Here is an 18,292-nt window from a genome sequence, read left to right on the forward strand (position 1 = left end):
TTCATAAGCAATAAACATGTAATTTTGATGGTTTAACACGGTCTGTTGCTAATAATTTACTGTACAAAAAAACATTATGGTTGTCCCAAACCATCATTGTAACTGCTCATATTATATTATAATAAAGAATTGAACGGTCCTGCAGGAGATTTTTAAATTATTTTTTAATAGAATTTCTTGGTAAAGACTGGTACAGTTAATACAACAATGTGAAAAAATATCAAGTAACCTAAAATGTGCTTAATTTAGTGACTGAACTGCTTATTTTATAAATATGATTTAATATATCACTAAGTTACATCAAGGGTCAAACAAAATAGAAATAGCACATTAAAGTTAAAAGTTACAGTTGCGTGATGAAACCATTTTTGTGTGTGTGTTTATTGCACAGGTCTGATATAAAGTATGTTGGCCAAAATGTGCACTCAACAGAAAAAAAGTTTGCTTAGCGAGAAAAAAAATTAGAGGGAACATTGTTCACTTGTCTTTAAGAGTGTTTGAAATGTATTTTAGATTTTAATTTTATTTCATATTTACATATAAATTTTTCATCTGCATTGTTCTTGCATTCCACGTAAAAAGTCTAGCGAGTAAAATAAATAATTTACCAGCCAATGGCAACTCGAGCTTCAGTGTATCCGTAAAGGGTTGGTGCAGCTTGACTGGAACATTGGGTTAATCTATTACATAATGATGTAAGTAAACATGACGGCAGTAGATGAAAGACCCAGGGACGTTTAAGTCCTCGTCACTGTTCAAAGGTCAAAGATTCGGAGATGATTTGAAAGAATATGACCTTGACAAATAGCCTACAATCATCAGACACAACATGGCACAACCAGACTTCACATACCACCTTGTACCAAAGACTCGTAGAGTTCACCTGATAACCTTTGTTTGATTCCAGGCAGCTGTAGAAAAATACATACGCAGTTCACGTCACCGATCCATAGGCAATAACTGAGAACTTTATTGGGCACTGTGAACTACCACCACCTGTTATCATACCTGTAAACATGTTACAGAAATGAATTCAACTTAACTATGACAATAACGTATAATCGGAGAACATATGTCCATGAATTCCATGCACATAACAAGACATTTTCCATACGTATGCAATATTGAAATTAGACAACCTTTCATTTACTGTATACAACTCTAATATTACTTTTCTAAACTTCATATTCACAATTTGTCTTACGCACAGTGTTCCTCGTCTGTGACACACTGAATTAAACATAAACATAAATCAATAAAAGACATGTAAGCACAGTGTATATTTCTAATGGCAAACAATAGCGTGTACAATAGCTAAATAGCTTTTCACATGCTATTTTACTGGAAGAGTAACGTCCTTTTTTGCCCAGTGTCCTTGAGTATATTTGGTTCCAGGGTTCGATGACTAAGATATTTGTGTCACAATTGTATTCATGAGGTTTTGTTCTTTAAGGCATTTACTGAAAGAAAAATATACGCAAGTAACTGGGTTTTCTAGTTTGTTTTCTCAGTTGGACCACTAAAGCTCATCACAGGGTTTCAGGAGAAGCAAAGGCAAATGCTTTTTTTTTTCTGATTGAAAAGAAAACATTATGCAGTTCAAGTTTGGAAGCGAGATTACTTTGTTTGGAAGATCGAACTGTATGGTGTCAGGAGATACAACACCTCAGTCATCCGCCTCAATGTTGTTTTGATTCAACAGAACATGCCAGCGTTCGATCTTCTTGTCCTTGTTCTTCAGACATTCATACCAGTGCTTCAGACATTCGCCTTTAGCGGTGATACCAAGCTGGCATCCACCTGCGCGGAAAAGACATGAGAAGTTTAAAGGGACACCTGGATTTTTTTTGTATATGTTGGTGGAGCTTGGGCTTAATATGCATCACAAAAGAAATGCCATTCTTAAAATGTATACACTGTGTGCAGAATTATTATGCAAGTTGATTTTCTGATCATATTTTTTTTCCAAGCACATTTTACCAATTCCAAACCACATCAATCTTAATAACTACTATTAATATTGTTTTTAATCATTTATAAGTGATATATAATTGTTCATGAAGGCAGGAAATGAAAAATGCCTTATATTCAGGTGTGCAGAATTATTACACTCTAAAAAAATGCTGGATTAAAAACAACCCAAGTTGGGTTGAAAATGGACAAACCCAGCAATTGGGTTGTTTTAACCCAGCAGTAGGGTTAAATGCTTGCCCAACCTGCTGGGTAGTTTTATTTAACTCAACTATTGTTTAAAAATGACTGTATTGCTTAATTAAAATTAACCCAAAGTATGTTGGAAATGAACATTTATTAATGTTCAATGAATATTTATTAAACAATAAACATTTATTAAATTGCTTATTAATACATTTATATTAATAAACTATTAAATTTATATTAATAAAATATTAAAGCTTATTAATAAACATTCACCTTTTGTCTATTATTGTTGCCTCTAATTGCATCTTGTTTTTAATTTCCCAACTATTTTGGGTTCATTTTAAGCTAGCCATATAGCAATTTTTAAACAATAGTTGAGTTAAATAAAACTACCCAGCAGGTTGGGCAAACATTTAAACCAACCGCTGGGTTAAAACAACCCAATCGCTGGGTTTGTCCATTTTCAACCCAACTTGGGTTGTTTTAACCCAGCATTTTTAGTGTAGGCAAGTTTTCTTTTACAGGCAAAATAGATTCTGGAAGATAAATTCTTCAAACAGTGGTACAAGAGGATGTGGTGCTGGTCCTTCAGGAGTCACTCTCAAGCTGTCTGTCTATAAGGCCTATAAAAACCCAGTCTTCATGTACTTTATAACACTTCAGCTTGTGATTCTTATTAAGAGCGGATCATTTTTTAGGATTCTTCACCTAACCTAAGTCTCTGAGATTCTGACACCTCACACTTCTGAAGACTCCAGGTAGGTTGCAGTTCTGGAAAATGGTGGTGCTGGAGACTAAAGGGTTCCTGATGGTTTCACACTTAATTCTTCACCTTAATTCTTAATTATTTTGCAGTTAACGTGTCTTTTCTTCTCCAGCTGTTTTTGTATGACCCCGCTGACCCAATGAGCATTTCACTGTCCAATGGTCATGCTTTAACTTTGCAATTTCTAGTATTACATTAGTATTGCGTCCTTCTCGTGAGTATTTAATAATTTTTGACTTTTATGTCTGAGTTAAATCTCTTTTTTGGCTCATTTTATCTGTAAAAGAAAACCTGCCTAATAATTCTGCACACCTGAATATAAGGTATTTTTCATTTCCAGCCTTCATGAACAATTATATATCACTTATAAATGATTAAAAACAATATTAATAGTAGTTATGAAGATTGATGTGCATTGGAATTGGTAAAATGTGCTTGGAAAAAAAATATGATTAGAAAATCAACTTGCCTAATAATTCTGCACACAGTGTATTTACAGTCAGCCATGATTTATTTATTCAGATAGCAGAAGTGTCTAGGGGCCAAAATCAAGCTCCTCCCTACATTTTTTCTTGTTGGAGAAGCAGTTTCACACGGATAACATCACAATAGGGAAGAAAAGACTATCACAACTACTGTTTCATGCTGACTTTAATATATATATATATATATATATATATATATAGCAAATTTATTAGACCACCTGTCATAATAAAGAGAAAACAAAAATATTTTAGAAATCTGTAATATGTAAAATACAAATTTTATTGGCAAATAACAAACTGAAACAACTAAATAGTCTTTTTCACACATAATAACCAAAAAATATATGTATTTTTATTTTGTATGGCCTCCTTTGGCCTTGATAACAGCTGGCATTGCTGAATTTTCCACAGTCTTTGTTGTTATTGAGTTTCTAGTTGCTCCCAAAGACTTGCGTTTGATGAAACTTTTGTGTGATCTATCTTTTAAATCTATTAAATCCCAACAATAATTATATTTTAGCATTAGAAACACTACTGTGACTACAGAGCTGACACATACTGCTGTGGATTAACCTATTCAGAAACATTAAAAAAAAAAATGATTTTGGTAATCACCAATACTGTTAGTTTAGGGCAGCTGTGGCACAAACCTTACATTGGGTGTTCATCTAATAAATTGAAGCACTATATATATATATATTAAAGACCTGACCAGGCAGCAATTTGAAAAATATAAAATATGTCTCACCAATGAAATCATTAGATTTTCCCATGTCATAATCCCAGACAGAGATATCCAAAGTCTTCTTCGCCAGTTCACCGTGCTTGATGTCATAGCTAAACTCCTGCAATTCCAAAACATCATCTGAATACTTTTTTGAACAACAAAAATAGCCATGACAGGTCCATTTCACAGGATATATGCCAAAAAAAACTTCCTTTCATTATAGTGTCAGAGCATATTAAAGCACTGTCATGGTGCCAAGTCAGTGTCGAGCGTGTCAAGAAGCTCACTGCAGGTCATTTCGCCAGAGACAGATAAAAAGAGAAAGAGTACCTCATTAAACTCAGGGTTAAGGGTCTTCTTCTTGATCTGAGTTTTATACTTTGCTTTCTTTCCCATGTCGGGCTTCAAATTACTGCAAAACAGCATGAAAATTCAGAGAAACAAAAACACAGCACATTTGTGATCATTAAATAAGCCTAATGAGTGTCGAAATCAATTCCACTAAGCAAATGAGTCTTCTTACAGAGAACATTTACATTACATTTTGAGAAGTACTTTTTGGTGATCATCTGTTTTTTTTTTTTTTTTTATTAGATTGTTATGCTTACATCTTTACAAAGGGGTCAGAATAACCATTCGAGTCCATTGCTGCCAGATGAGCACATCGAACTACACCCACAATCAGACGACTTTGTTGGCTGTTGTAGGTGAGAGAAACCAGGATACGTCCCCTCTCCTCTGCCTCTTCATCGTCCTTCAACTAAAAAATGCACACAAAAGATGAGTGAACATATGTGGACAGATGAACCGTTTGGTGACTTATAATGCACACTGTTTTGCAGGTGCAGTTCAACAAGGAGAAACAGAGGATGTCTTGCTTGACAGGAACAATGGTGATATTACCAGCCACAATCATGCTTTCTTGGAAATTGTATTGTATACTACATGTCAAAAGTTTGCAGCCTTGGTGAGCATAAGAGACTTCTTTCAAAAACCTTTTAAAAAAATCTTTAATTATTCCATTCTTTTGAACGGTAGTGTATTTTATTTTCATGTGTAATTCTCAAAACATATGATGCCATTACCTCTTCCTCATAGAGCGCCATGCCACGAGAAGCACCTCCGCCAGCGGAACGTTTCACCTGCTTACGAGGTGTGAAACACAGTCAATTCACTACAATGCCATCATTACAGTAAACTTTCCCCAAAACTGTTTACCATCCCCTCTTCAGCTTACCGGAATCACCCTCTCAAGACACACATTGAAGGTTTTCTTCTGGTTCAGCTTTAGTTTTTTCAAGACCACCCGTGTCTCGCCGATAAACTCATTATGGCCGAACTTGTCCTCATCACTGACAGAGAGCCTGCCAGGGAACAATGAGGATGCTGAACCTTTCCACTCTGGGAAATGTCACAGCTTTAATTAAGTCCACTGCAAACTATTCTAACAGAATACACCAGTGAGGCTTTGCAAGAATCTTCAAATGTATTGCAAGAAAATGCAACGATCAGCTCATTCCATCATGCAAATTACTTCATCCATTGAGGGAGGAGAATTGTAAACAATTAGCATTATGTTGGCCATTCACATTTACCTCTGAAAGCTTCAGTGCACTACTTACAGTAGAGCTAGTTTTACCTGAGAGTCTTTTTCTGCATGTCTTCATTAGTGATGCCATGGTAAATAAGGGTCTCGTTCCACACAGGGTTCAAGGTGGTACGAAGAGTCTTTGTTCTTAGCTTGTTTGACTAAGAGATTGACAAAACACCTTTGTGTATTCCGAGTTATCAATTTCAACAGCAATTTGTACATCTTTATGTTGCAGCTAAATTAGAGTAGGTATGTTTACATGCACTAATCTTCACCAATCGGAATTAAAAACATTCATATTCATTTACATTTGCATTACACGTATTCCAAACAAAACTTCATCTGATTCTGCTTCATCTCATCTGGCCCAGTTGCCATGTTAAAAACCGGAGAAAGCCACCGTGACTATTTCACTGGTGCCATCGCCAGCATAAATTGGAATTTTTGCCTTAAAGGATTAGTTCAGAATTCAAATTTTCTGATAATTTACTCATCCCCATGCCATCCAAGATGTTCATGTCTTTCTTTCTACAATTGAAAAGAAATGAAGGTTTTTGAGGAAAACATTCCAGGATTTTCCTCCATATAGTGGACTTCACTGGGGTTCAACGGGTTGAAGGTCCAAATGTCAGTTTCAGTGCAGCTTCAAAGAGCTCTACATGATCCCAGACCAGGAATAAGAGTCTTATCTAGTAAAATGATCGGTCATTTTCTAAAAAATAAATAAAAATTATATACTTTTAAACAACAAATGCTCTGCTCCAACTTAAAAATCGTCCAACATTGGGTTTTTTTTCTTTTTTACCTTTTTTTGTAAAGGCTGTTTGACTTAGTCTTTGCACGTTCACTTTGTAAACACTGGATCGTCGCTTCCACTTATGTCACGCGTGACCTTTCCAATGTGATTACGTAATGCGCATCGCAAAGCTAGTGCAAACTGAACATTTGTGGTTAATTTTTTTTTTTTTTTTTTTTTTTAAATGGCTGATCATTTCGCTAGATAAGACTCTTTAAAGCTTTACTGAAACTGACATTTGGACCTTCAAATCCTGGAATGTTTTTCTCAAAAACTGTAATTTCTTTTCGACTGAAGAAAGAAAGACATGAACATCTTGGATGACATGGGGGTGAATAAATTATCAGGAAATTTTCATTCTGAAGTGAACTAATCCTTTAATGGCATATCTTGCAAATATTTAGTAAATATTCAAATACTCTCCTCCACCGACCAGTCTGTAATTCGAAAAACGAAAATAAACATAAAAGCATCCGTAAGATGTAAAACTTGTGTAAATATACACATCACAGAACTGCGCATGTGCGCGAGGTACTTCTAAATTCGATTGAAAAGATAGTCGGATTCAAATGTTTATGCGCTTAATTTTTTCCTACTGATCTGATTCCAGGTCTACACCACCCCTTCCAATCCAATTGAAATTTAATTCAGATTGGGTCGATTGAAATGTTTACGTGACAGCATTTCAATCCGACTGAGCCGTCAATCCAATTGCTAACGGATATTTTGGTTCCATGTAAACATAGCTAGTGATATTTAAAATTAGCAGGATCAGTACCTTACTGGCTCCTGGAAGCAAGTGTAATTTCACATAAGGATCAGCCAGACCGTTGGAGTCCATTGCCTTCAGACCCTTCACCAAAGATGGAATAATTGCATGGTTAGCAGTTTTATGCATGGTGACATGATCCTTCTGAAACATGTTTTCAGTGCAGAAATAGATTGCATCGAAACTGCTTGTTCTAGGGTAGAAAGACAATACCTTTGCTTTGATTATATTGCAGTGCAGTTCGTTTTTCTCCTCCTCGTAGAGCAGACTGAACTCCAGCATGCCCAGAGTGGCTGGAAAGTGGACAACATAGTGTCAGAGAAATGAACAAAAAAAAGTAAAAAAGGCTGACACCAAAGAATAACAGTCTTACATCAGAGGCAAACACTCATCTGCTGATTTTATGCAATCTGTGATGCAAGACTTCCACGGTAAACCATTTTGTTCTGTATGGTTCCCATGGGGTACAAACATGTCCATATGTCAGTGCAAATTAGCATCTTACTGGCATCGTCAGAGTCATAGCTGTTGGCATCCTCTTCATCCTCTACGGTGGGGGGTGGTGGCTGGCGTGAAGCAGGAACGCTGTTGGCAGCTGGCAAACGTGCGTCGGGCTGCATAGCAGGTGGTGCCCTGGCCTCCGCTCGACTCACAGGATCTAGAATTTATATTAAGAGACATGCACATACTGTGCAGATTCTGTTGAACCAAAATCCATGCAATTGCTACAGTGTTCCACTTAAACATTCAAGGAAGGAAACAGTCACCAGGTTAAATACATCTAGATAAATACCTCCAGATGCATCAACCAACTCAAAAGAAGCCATTTAGCTGTTTTTATCCAAAGCAATATTATAGGTTCAGTCCCTCCGGAATAATGTGAGGTTAAGCACCTTAATCAATGGCGACAAATCAAAACCTAGTGGGATTCAAACCTACAACATGGGCCACATTTATAAAGAAAAATCCTAAATGTGAATGTACCACACTTTCCAAAATGTTCCTACAAATGACTGATACAATGCCCATACAAACAAAAATGTTCCTAAATGCATCCCACTTTATAAATCCGAGAGACGTGCACTTATTGTGCAGATTCTGTTTAAGAAAAATCTATGCAATTGCTACAGTGTTGCAGTACTAAAAACAATTAAGGAAGGGAACAGTAATCACCAAGTTAACAGCCAGATCGATAACTCCAGATGCATCAACCAACCCTAAGAAGCCATTTAGCTGTTTTTATCCAAAGCAATATTATAGTTTCAGTCCCTCCATAGCAATGTGAGGTTAAGCACCTTGATCAACGGCGACAAATCAAAACCTAGATGGTTTCAAACCTACACATTTTTGGTTACCAACCCAGGGGTAACATTTATAAAGATGTGCATTGAAAGATCCTAAATGTGAACGTACAACAATTTCCAACAAATAAATGATAAAAAACCCATGCGCACAAAAATTCCTAAATGCATCCCACTTTATAAATCTGATTGTGCAGATTCTGTTCCAAGAAAAATCTGTGCAAATGCTACAGTGTTACACTAAAAACAATCAAAGAATGAAAGCGTAATCACAGAGTTAAGCATCCAGATCGATAACTCTGAATGCACCAACCAATTGTAAGAAGCCATTTAGCTGACGCTTTTATCCAAAGCAATCTGCAGCACGCTTATTATAGGTTCAGTCCCTTCGGAGCAATCTGAGGTTAAGCATCTTGATCAAGGGCACAGTGGAGTCAAAGTTACCAGCCCAGGGGCCTCGTTTATAAAGACGCATTTAGAATGATCCTAAATTTAAACATACAACAATTTCTGAAATGTTGTTGATAAAATGTCCATGTGCACAAAAAATGTTCCTAAATCCCACTTTATAAATCAGAATTCATCTTAAATTCAAGCACCTACAGAACACCCAACAATATGCATAGTATAACTTATGTTTAAACATACACATATATATGTAAAAATGTCATGTATGAGCAGAAAATGTTCGTACGCATGCTCTTCAGTTAGGGCAAACATTGCATTTTCACATCCTTTTTATTATCCCGATTTGCTCCTCACTTTTGTTGTAGGATGAAATAAATGGAATTTAGAATCAAATCCGATCATATGTGTGTTTTATAAATGAGACTCTTAACCACAGCACAATCAAAGGATAATCTAAGTTTTATCATTTATGCTACATCTTGTGGATAATACACGAGTTGGATATTACTCTCACCTTTTTGTATGGAAGTCGTGGAAAAGGTCGACACCGGAGGTTTGGAGCTCAGAACCGGTCCTTCTCTCGTCACCACAGGTGGGTAAGTTTGTCCTTCAATGGGGACGTTGGACTGAATTGTGTTCCTGCTGAAAGTCTGTCTACCTCGGTCTTCTTCTAGGGCTCTTTGGGAACGCTCCTCCCGTTTGGGGGGCAACGTTTCTGCTGAGCATGGGAGAAAACGAGAAAATGATACTGCATGATCATAAGCCTCATTTCCTCCTAGTGATATTACGTGTTATTGAAATTCAGGACACTCACCAGATATCTGCTGCTCTCTGCCGGTGACCTGCATGCTCTCTGAAATGCAATGCAAATTTCCAGATTGAAAAAATATATCGGTTCCTTTGAACCGTGAATTATGAAAACATTACAATAAATTACTCATGCCTAGTGCGAATGCATTCAAAAAACTGCACTGTATTCAGAATTTGTAATTGGGAATTTGCAAAGCAATATTAAAATTGTAGAGTTAACCTCCATTTTTCGGCCTTGAAGGTACTGAAGACTCTTGAGCGGTTGATGGATTGGTAGAAGTTGGTGCACTGGTGGTACTGAGCGCTTTCTGATTAGAGATCGGTAAAGGAGCAGGTAAAACTTGCTGTGGCGAACCTTTGAAAAACCAGGCTCCAGACCGCTTCAGCATCTTGGAGAAAGAATAAATAGTCATTTGGCAACTTCAAAGTAATTTTAGTGCACTGATTTATTCTAATTGGCCACTACTAACACACATTTGTGCTCAGTTTAGCAAACTCTTGCTTGTGTGAGTGAATTTTAAGAGTCTGCTAAAGTAATTTTGGCTTAAAACAGACTACAGCCAAAGGGGAAAATGTAAATTTCATTTAAAAATCAGCCTCGTTTCTCCATCTTTGCTGTTCCACTTTCCAAGCTCCAAGTAATCTGATACGATGTGAAGTTACAAAAAAGCAAAGCAATTTTCAAACCTAATTGAATCTTAAGAGATAAAACATACATAACAACATTAGCTAGGATTCATAGACTCGGAAAAACACGGTGGATTGTTAACGTAGCCAAGTTATTGCAAAAACAATGCTGAATTACATAAGTTTGTATGTTTTCTTTTACAGCACCTGTGAATCTCATCTCAGCCAATTACCATCCAAATAAGCATCAGCTGGGAGCTGGAATGGCCGTATTATGAAAATGCAGGAACTCTGCTCTGTTACTATGAAATAAAATGTCAGTGGCTCAATGAATTAACTGTAAAAGGGATTCGGGCTCCACGATCTGGTTGCATTAAAGAGAGTCACATCTCCTGCTGCTACTGACCCCGTCTGACAACGAGACTAACCGTGACTTACATCATCAAAAAGGATGAATCATCTTATCACAGTCAAAGTGTCTTTGAAAGTCAAGAGGTGCTAAACTTCCCTATCCATTTATAACTCAGTAACAAACAGAATAATTATTCTGTGCAGCCACTGAAATATTATTAATAGAGCATGTCTTTAGGAGTTGATTTAAAAATGGTGTAGAACGAGATTTGTTCAATCAAATCAGACATGCACATCGCTGCATAAGCATTGCACCAAAAGCACAGCCATTAAAACAAAAGACCTTATCAAAGTCCCCCTGTGGTGTTTAAGACAAACCATGTGCAAATCCATAAGTCAACACCATTGCTGAGCATTTTCTATTTAAAACTGCAGTGATCTACTAGTGTTTACTTTAGTAAGTTGACCAAAGTGGATCTCTGAGCTTGGGCGAGTAAGTGGAGTCTGGGCTAATTAGCATATTCATAGATCCACGTATAATAAATGAAGCAAGGGTGTAGAGTTACATTCCATTCGGTTTTGGTGATAATTTTTGTTTATAAAGCATATCCAGTTGTATTTTTTTTCCAGAATGAGCGATCGCTAGATAAGACTCTTATTCCTCGTCTATAATCGTTTAAAGCTGCACTGAAACTGTCATTTTGACGTTCAACCGTTTGGAGGCCATTGAAGTCCACTATAAGGAGAATAATCCTGGAATGTTTTCATCAAAAACCTTAATTTCTTGACATGAACATCTTGGATGACATGGGGGGTGGACTAATCCTTTAAGGCATGAAGTTTTTTTTTTTTTTTTTTTCACAGGAAATTTTTTTTAAATGTGTCATTTTGGTGATCAAAGATGAGTTTTAAGGGATAAAATTATTCACTACAGGGGGACTTTAAATAGAAAGCACACCCTTTTCTAAGTATAAACCTCTGCAAAACATTCACAATATAAAGAATAATTCACCCAAACAGGAGAATTTTGTCATCACTCATGTTGTTCAAAACCAACATGTCATTTTGTTTCCATAACATTTAAAGAAAAGTTTTTTCTTCATGCAGCTCTTTTCCATAAAACGATGATTTATAGCAATCCCTGTGATTAAATGTAGACTTGTGCTTTTCCGATTTTGCATTTTCAAATCAGTGCACCACTTTTGGTTATGACCAACCAGGGTTATTATTGTTAAATAATAATAAATAAAAAAAAAACATAAAATAACTTTTAAATTTTTTTTTTATTTCAGCTAGTTGCCAAAGCAACATCTAGTTTTCATTTAAAGTTGAAGTACTAAAATAACTCAAATGTAATAAAGTAAAAAATAATACAAATTAATACATACTATCTAGACTAAAATGACAAAACACAAAAACTTTAATAAAAATGTAATCTTGTTCAAAATATTAACAAAAACTATAAAAAATAGTTTATCAATAGCAGAGTTTCCATTACAGATTTGTGCAAAACTTTTGCGTTATTTTCTAAATGTTGATAAAAAAAATTCTTTAAAAAAATTGCGAAATGCCGGGCATTTCCATTAACTGATGTTATATGTGACTAAAATGTAATTTTAGTCTTTCCAAAAATCATGGCAACGAATGTTAGTAGGTTTAAGTATTACAGCCATTGCACTTTATTTTTAATTGAAGGAGACACAGGCTTGTTATCCAAGCGTTAATGGCAAGGAAAGCCCCTTATACTTGGGATTGGCCACGTATGAAGTGTTTCTGGGTGTTTCTCCCTCCTATCTGCTTCGAGGTCTTGATACATTGTGGCATTTCTTTGTTGTTTAGAATCCAGTATTCCCATAATTCTTTTGTCTTTTATGAGTTTAATAAAGGACTGTCTCGTCTATCCAAACATACCGCGCCATCTTTAAAGAATGATCGACTTTCACGTACGCTAGGTGACCTGTAAATGCGAAAAAACTGTTTTTATTGCAGTTTTACAAAAATTCCTTTTTCTAATTGCCTAAAAAACTGCCTTATGCGTGCATAAAAACTTTTTTGTAATAAATGGGACTTTTATGCAAAATTGACGTGTTTCCAATGGGCATATTTTCAATTTGCACAATTTGAAGGGTAATGGCAATGCAGTTAGTGATATTAAAATAGCACTGCAACACAAAGGCCAATAGTGTGGTGTCAACATCAAACTGGCCATAACATGTCAGGCGATTTGAGAGCTAAATAAATAAACAAGTTAAATTTAGGTCTGTTCTTAACAAGGCTGTAACCATGTTTTGAACATTTGGGGGGACCAAAATTTTGTTTTGTTTTTTTGTTAATGGGGGGGGGGGATTTTTACTTAAAAAAATAAATAAGAACGGTAAAAGAAGTTCTAGGTCTGATTATAGCCTGTAGTTATGAAGTAGTCCATTTAAACTCTTTGCAAATAATAATTTATTTATAAATATGATTAAATTTACTCTTGTTTGTATGTATAATATGTCAAAAAATGCAAAAACAGTCTTGTCACATTCAGTCATGTATTTAAATGATAGCATATTTTCTATTCAAAATGGAGAAATTCCATAAAAAGTTGAGTATTTTGAATCACTGTATGTTATTGTGGGTCATTAAACATATCCATCATAAAATAGTCGTCAAATATTCAATGTTTAGCTACTTATATCTTACCACGCAGGCACACAAGCACTATTTCACAGTAAAAACTAAAAGCTTCGCAAATTCACACTTGTCTTCAATGAACAGTAAGCCCCGCCTTCTTTGATCTGATTGGCCATCATTTTGACATTGACGAGCGCTGTTAGACAGCAGAGGCAGACCAGCCTAAAAATGTAACTTTTTAAACTGTCTGTCATCCTAACAGTGGTGTGTAATGGCGAGCAGCATGAAGAAATATCAAATATTGGAGGGGACAATTTAGTCATTTCCGATTATTGAAGGGGACTTGTCCCTCTCAGTGCCTACGGCCCTTCCTAATAGAGATCGATTATCATATGACTTCACAAGGCTAGTACACAAGTCTACTTTAATAATACTTTTATGCCACTTTTTGCCTTTTTTGAAGCTTGACATTCATGGTCACAATGAACTGTTATTGTCGGCTCAAAAATTCCCCCTTTGTGTGAAAAAAAAAAGCGAATAATGACAATTTCAGGTTTGCATCTCACCTCTTTTTGCTCACAGCAGATTTTGCACAGCCATTTCGGACTGGAACGACTGATGCTTTGAACGCCGCACTTAGTGCACATGTTCTGTGGGGGTGAAACACAAACAAGCCTCAGGAGGCTGCGCAGGTGTAAACGCACTCAGATGGCATTAACCTCCTCTGGAGTTCCATCACTACTGAAAAACAGGCCACACACTAAATATCCCCTGCGGGATCAATAAAGAGTCTATTGATCTTTGTGTCATGTGCCAAAAAAACAGGCCTGTGCATTGCGACTGTGTCTTTATTTTCGATCATGTAGACTGATTGGCATCCCTCTTAAATGTGCACGTGGCTCTGTAATGGGCAGGGCATAATAAAGATAAGTGCATATCGCTCATTCATTTCTGCTTGGTTATTTTTGGACCATCATTATTGGAAGACGTGCATTAGATAATTGAATGAGGTCGAAGGCTCTGAACTGGGACACAGTTTATGTCTACCTTTTTGCACTCAGCACACACGACCGCGCTGACGCCCGTGAGGCCGAACTGCTGGCCGCAGAGTAAACAACGGGAGTAGCCGTCACCGCAGGCCGTCCGCTTCATGCTGTCCAGGCGATTTACTAGACGCCTGCGGGACGAAACACGACAAAGTATAACGTCAGCACACTCTCCTCCAAGTGGTTAAATACAAATGCATTGATGTAAAGAACTGTGAGTGAAGGCGTTTTGCAAGCAAAGTGCTGAGACAGAGAAAGAAGGTAGTACACTTCTTGTTAAGTTAGCACTATTAATTTCTTCCACTACATTCCTCGGCTGACTCTTGGCTTGTAAAAAAGCTTAAACACACTCGTCTTCTCAATCACTTGGACAGATGTGCTTGGGCTCGATTGCTCTGCAGAATGAGCGGAAACTCTGAACCAATGTCCCTCTGTCACGGGGGCTCAGGTGTTCGTCAATATTGCTTTTGTCCAGTCCAGTTCTGTGTGAGCTAATGTAATAGCATTCATAGAAGGGAGCTGACCCTGGGGTTTTTATGGTGGAGTGAATGGTCAGAAAAATCCTTTTTGAAACGTCATTATTTTTGCAAATGCGTTTGTGTGGTTAGCATTGCAGAAATTACACATTGCTCAAGAAAAGTCAAGTAAAGTCATTTATTTATACAGCGCTTTATACAATACATATCGTTTCAAAGCAGCTTCACGGTGTTAATGATATATAATTCATCAATTATGAAACAAATTCAATTTCAGCTGTAAAGCAGCTCTACAGAAGACGCTGTCATTATTCAGAGCAAGTCAGTTTAATGTTGATTTAGTTCAGTTCAATAACAGTCAATGTTCCAAAGTTAGTGTCATTATTCAGCTCAATTCTACAGAAGAGGATTAGGGCCAAGCAATAATAAAAAAATAAAACCATCTTGAGATTAAACTCATTAAATTATAAGAAAAAAGTTGAGATAAAATGTTGAGAATAAACTCTTTAAATTACGAGAAAAAACTCATTAAATTAAAAAAGAAAAAGTTGAGATAAAATGTTGAGAATAAACTCGTTAAATTACAAGAAAAAACTCGTTAAATTTCGAGAAAAAAAAATCGAGATAAAATGTTGAGAATAAACTCTTTAAATTACGAGAAAAAACTCATTAAATTAAAAAAGAAAAAGTTGAGATAAAATGTTGAGAATAAACTCATTAAATTTCAAGAAAAAAGTCGAGAAAATGTTGAGAATAAACTTTAAATTACGAGAAAAAATTAATTAAATTTAAAGAAAAAGTTGAGATAAAATGTTGAGAATAAACTCATTAAATTTAAAGAAAAAGTTGAGATAAAATGTTGAGAATAAACTCATTAAATTTCAAGAAAAAAGTCGAGAAAATGTTGAGAATAAACTTTAAATTACGAGAAAAAATTAATTAAATTTAAAGAAAAAGTTGAGATAAAATGTTGAGAATAAACTCTTTAAATTACGAGAATAAACTCATTAAATTTAAAGAAAAACGTTGAGATAAATGTTGAGAATAAACTCATTAAATTTCGAGAAAAAAAAATCGAGATAAAATGTTGAGAATAAACTTTAAATTACGAGAAAAAACTCATTAAATTTCAAGAAAAAGTCGAGATAGAATGTTGAGAATAAACTTGTTAAATTACAAGAAAAAATTCGTTAAATACATTTTAACGAATTTTTATTTTTTAACGAACATTTTATTTTTACATTTTAACGAACATTTTATGTTGAGAATATTTTCTCGAAATTTAACAACATTTTTCTCATTATTTAATGAATTTGTTTCATAATCTAACGACCTTTTTCTCGTAATTTAATGAGTTTATTCTCAACATTTTATTTAAACTTTTTTCTCGAAATTTAACGAGTTTTTTCTCAAAATTTAACAACTTTCATCTCAAGATGGTTTTATTTTTTTATTATTGCTTGACCCTAATCCTCTTTTGTACAAATACAGTTTAAATTTGATTCTCATCTGCATTAAATCTATAATATTAATGAATATTAATTGACCAGATGTTTCTCCTAAAATGCCATGTGATGAATTAAAAAAAAAAAACATATGACAATTTTTGATATAAAATAAAACTACAGAGCTAAAAATTAATCATGCTGATACCATAAAACAAAATCTAACAAGCAAGATGCTTCAGCAAAGTCTATTTGTCTTTCTGAAACAGACATTTGGGATAATTGTTTTGTTGATTTTTCATATCTCAAGAAACTTAATAGAGTTCTCCATTATTATTTACTTTACCTAAAATATCAAAGTTGTCTCAGTTGTTACTCTATTTTTTTGAGATGTAAACACATTAACCTGTGTTTTGTTGACTTATTGAAGTGTTCATGTGTGATATGTAACAGGAAAGCATAATTTAAGAGCATCTAGACAAACTGTATCGCAAACTCCGGCTCTTTCTTGAACCAAGAAATTATAAAATTGTGTTCTTGTCTGTGCCGATAGCCTTGTGGGCAGCACACCGACATATAGTGCTGTTGCGCTTCGGGTGACCCGGAGCTTTCCCAATCCTGTCCCCCTCTCTCTCTCCCACATTTAATGCTTCCTTGCTGAATAAAAGTATTCACATCTTTAAAAAAAAAAAACTAAAAAACTTTTTGGGTCTCTTACTGACCCAAACTTTTAAATGGCAGTGTACTTGCAATAAAAAAAAGATTTTTTTCTGGGTCTATCTTACAAAATAAGTCTCACTGGTGTCTAGGAGAGACAACTGAGTTAAAGAGATCTCAATTGGGAAAAGAACAAAAGGACGACTTCAAGTCAATATCTCACCCAATCCTCTCTTGCTCCATGGCCTCCATCATCTTGGCTCTCGCCAGCACATTGTTGATAATTTCCTTCTCCTCGTCCGTCAGCTCCTCGGCTCCGACGTTGGACTCCATCTGCCTGCCGTACATCTCACAGCCAGTCCTAAAACACGCAAGCACAATAGTCAAACACATCTGCAGTGCCGAATGCTCAAATGCACAACCAAATACACCCATCTGTCCTTATTATTACCCAATCACGATCGACAACAGAAGGGATTTTAGTCCTGTGCATACGGAGACGCATCAGTCAGGAAATCATTTTTTAAAGGTAGAGCAATTACAACAGCTGTTTTTGTGCTTTATCTCCAGTGAAAGTGAAATCTACTCGATGCCTTTTGACATTACAGCATGTCATATCATTAATGAGTCAATGCACCGCTCTTTCCGGAGTGTTGGGCAAATTCTATTTCGTCCCCACAGAGACGCTTGAACCGCTGATTGAAAATGTCGAGGTGACAGAGGACATGACTGATTGCCATCTGGGGGTGAAATGAAGAGGAGGAGGACACGGAGACTGAATAAAGGGGAAATAGAAGGAGAGTGATGATCAGAAATTACATCACACTCTCACCAGCACGGTCACTATTCATCTCATCAGCCGTTTCCATAGAAAGCGCGTCCATCACGTACAAGCATGCATTCCTGGCGTCTCCAAGGGCCTGCTGGTTCTTCAAAGGCTGCACTAAAACCATCATCCAAAATCAAATGTGTTTGCATTAGCTGTGCTGAAAACCCTGCTGAGATTAATACGAAATGCTGACGCTGACAAAAATGTCAGCCTTGCGCTTAAATGTAAACGCCTGCAACTGTAAACGAAGCTATATACAAATAACATCCAATGCAGACGGAGACACATTTATGGAACGATAAACAAAGAAAAGAAAGCGGAAGACATTTTGCTCACCAGCTTAACCAGATTTATTACAAGCAACACATTTTCTCTTGGCACTGAGCACATTTTTTGGGCCTCTGAATAAAAGCAATTTGTAAGAAATCATCT

The 18,292-nt window shown here is 35.9% G+C and overlaps 1 protein-coding gene across 1 annotated transcript; it reads right to left on the reverse strand.

Moving 5' to 3' along the window:
- Nucleotides 1-1,363: 1,363 nt before the first annotated feature.
- Nucleotides 1,364-17,379, reverse strand: rph3aa (rabphilin 3A homolog (mouse), a). The gene is made up of 16 exons (XM_067398952.1): nucleotides 17,255-17,379; nucleotides 14,455-14,584; nucleotides 13,974-14,057; nucleotides 10,034-10,202; nucleotides 9,818-9,856; nucleotides 9,518-9,721; nucleotides 7,800-7,952; nucleotides 7,508-7,587; nucleotides 7,304-7,378; nucleotides 5,778-5,887; nucleotides 5,376-5,502; nucleotides 5,224-5,280; nucleotides 4,747-4,898; nucleotides 4,469-4,550; nucleotides 4,160-4,256; nucleotides 1,364-1,800 (listed from the first exon to the last, which is right to left on the reverse strand). Exons 1-16 carry the CDS (start codon nucleotides 17,377-17,379, stop codon nucleotides 1,667-1,669), a joined length of 1,818 nt encoding a protein of 605 aa, XP_067255053.1. The 3' UTR covers nucleotides 1,364-1,666.
- Between the last annotated feature and the right edge of the window lie 913 nt (nucleotides 17,380-18,292).

Source organism: Chanodichthys erythropterus, chromosome 10, assembly GCF_024489055.1.
Source record: "Chanodichthys erythropterus isolate Z2021 chromosome 10, ASM2448905v1, whole genome shotgun sequence".
NCBI classification, from domain to species: Eukaryota; Metazoa; Chordata; class Actinopteri; order Cypriniformes; family Xenocyprididae; genus Chanodichthys; species Chanodichthys erythropterus.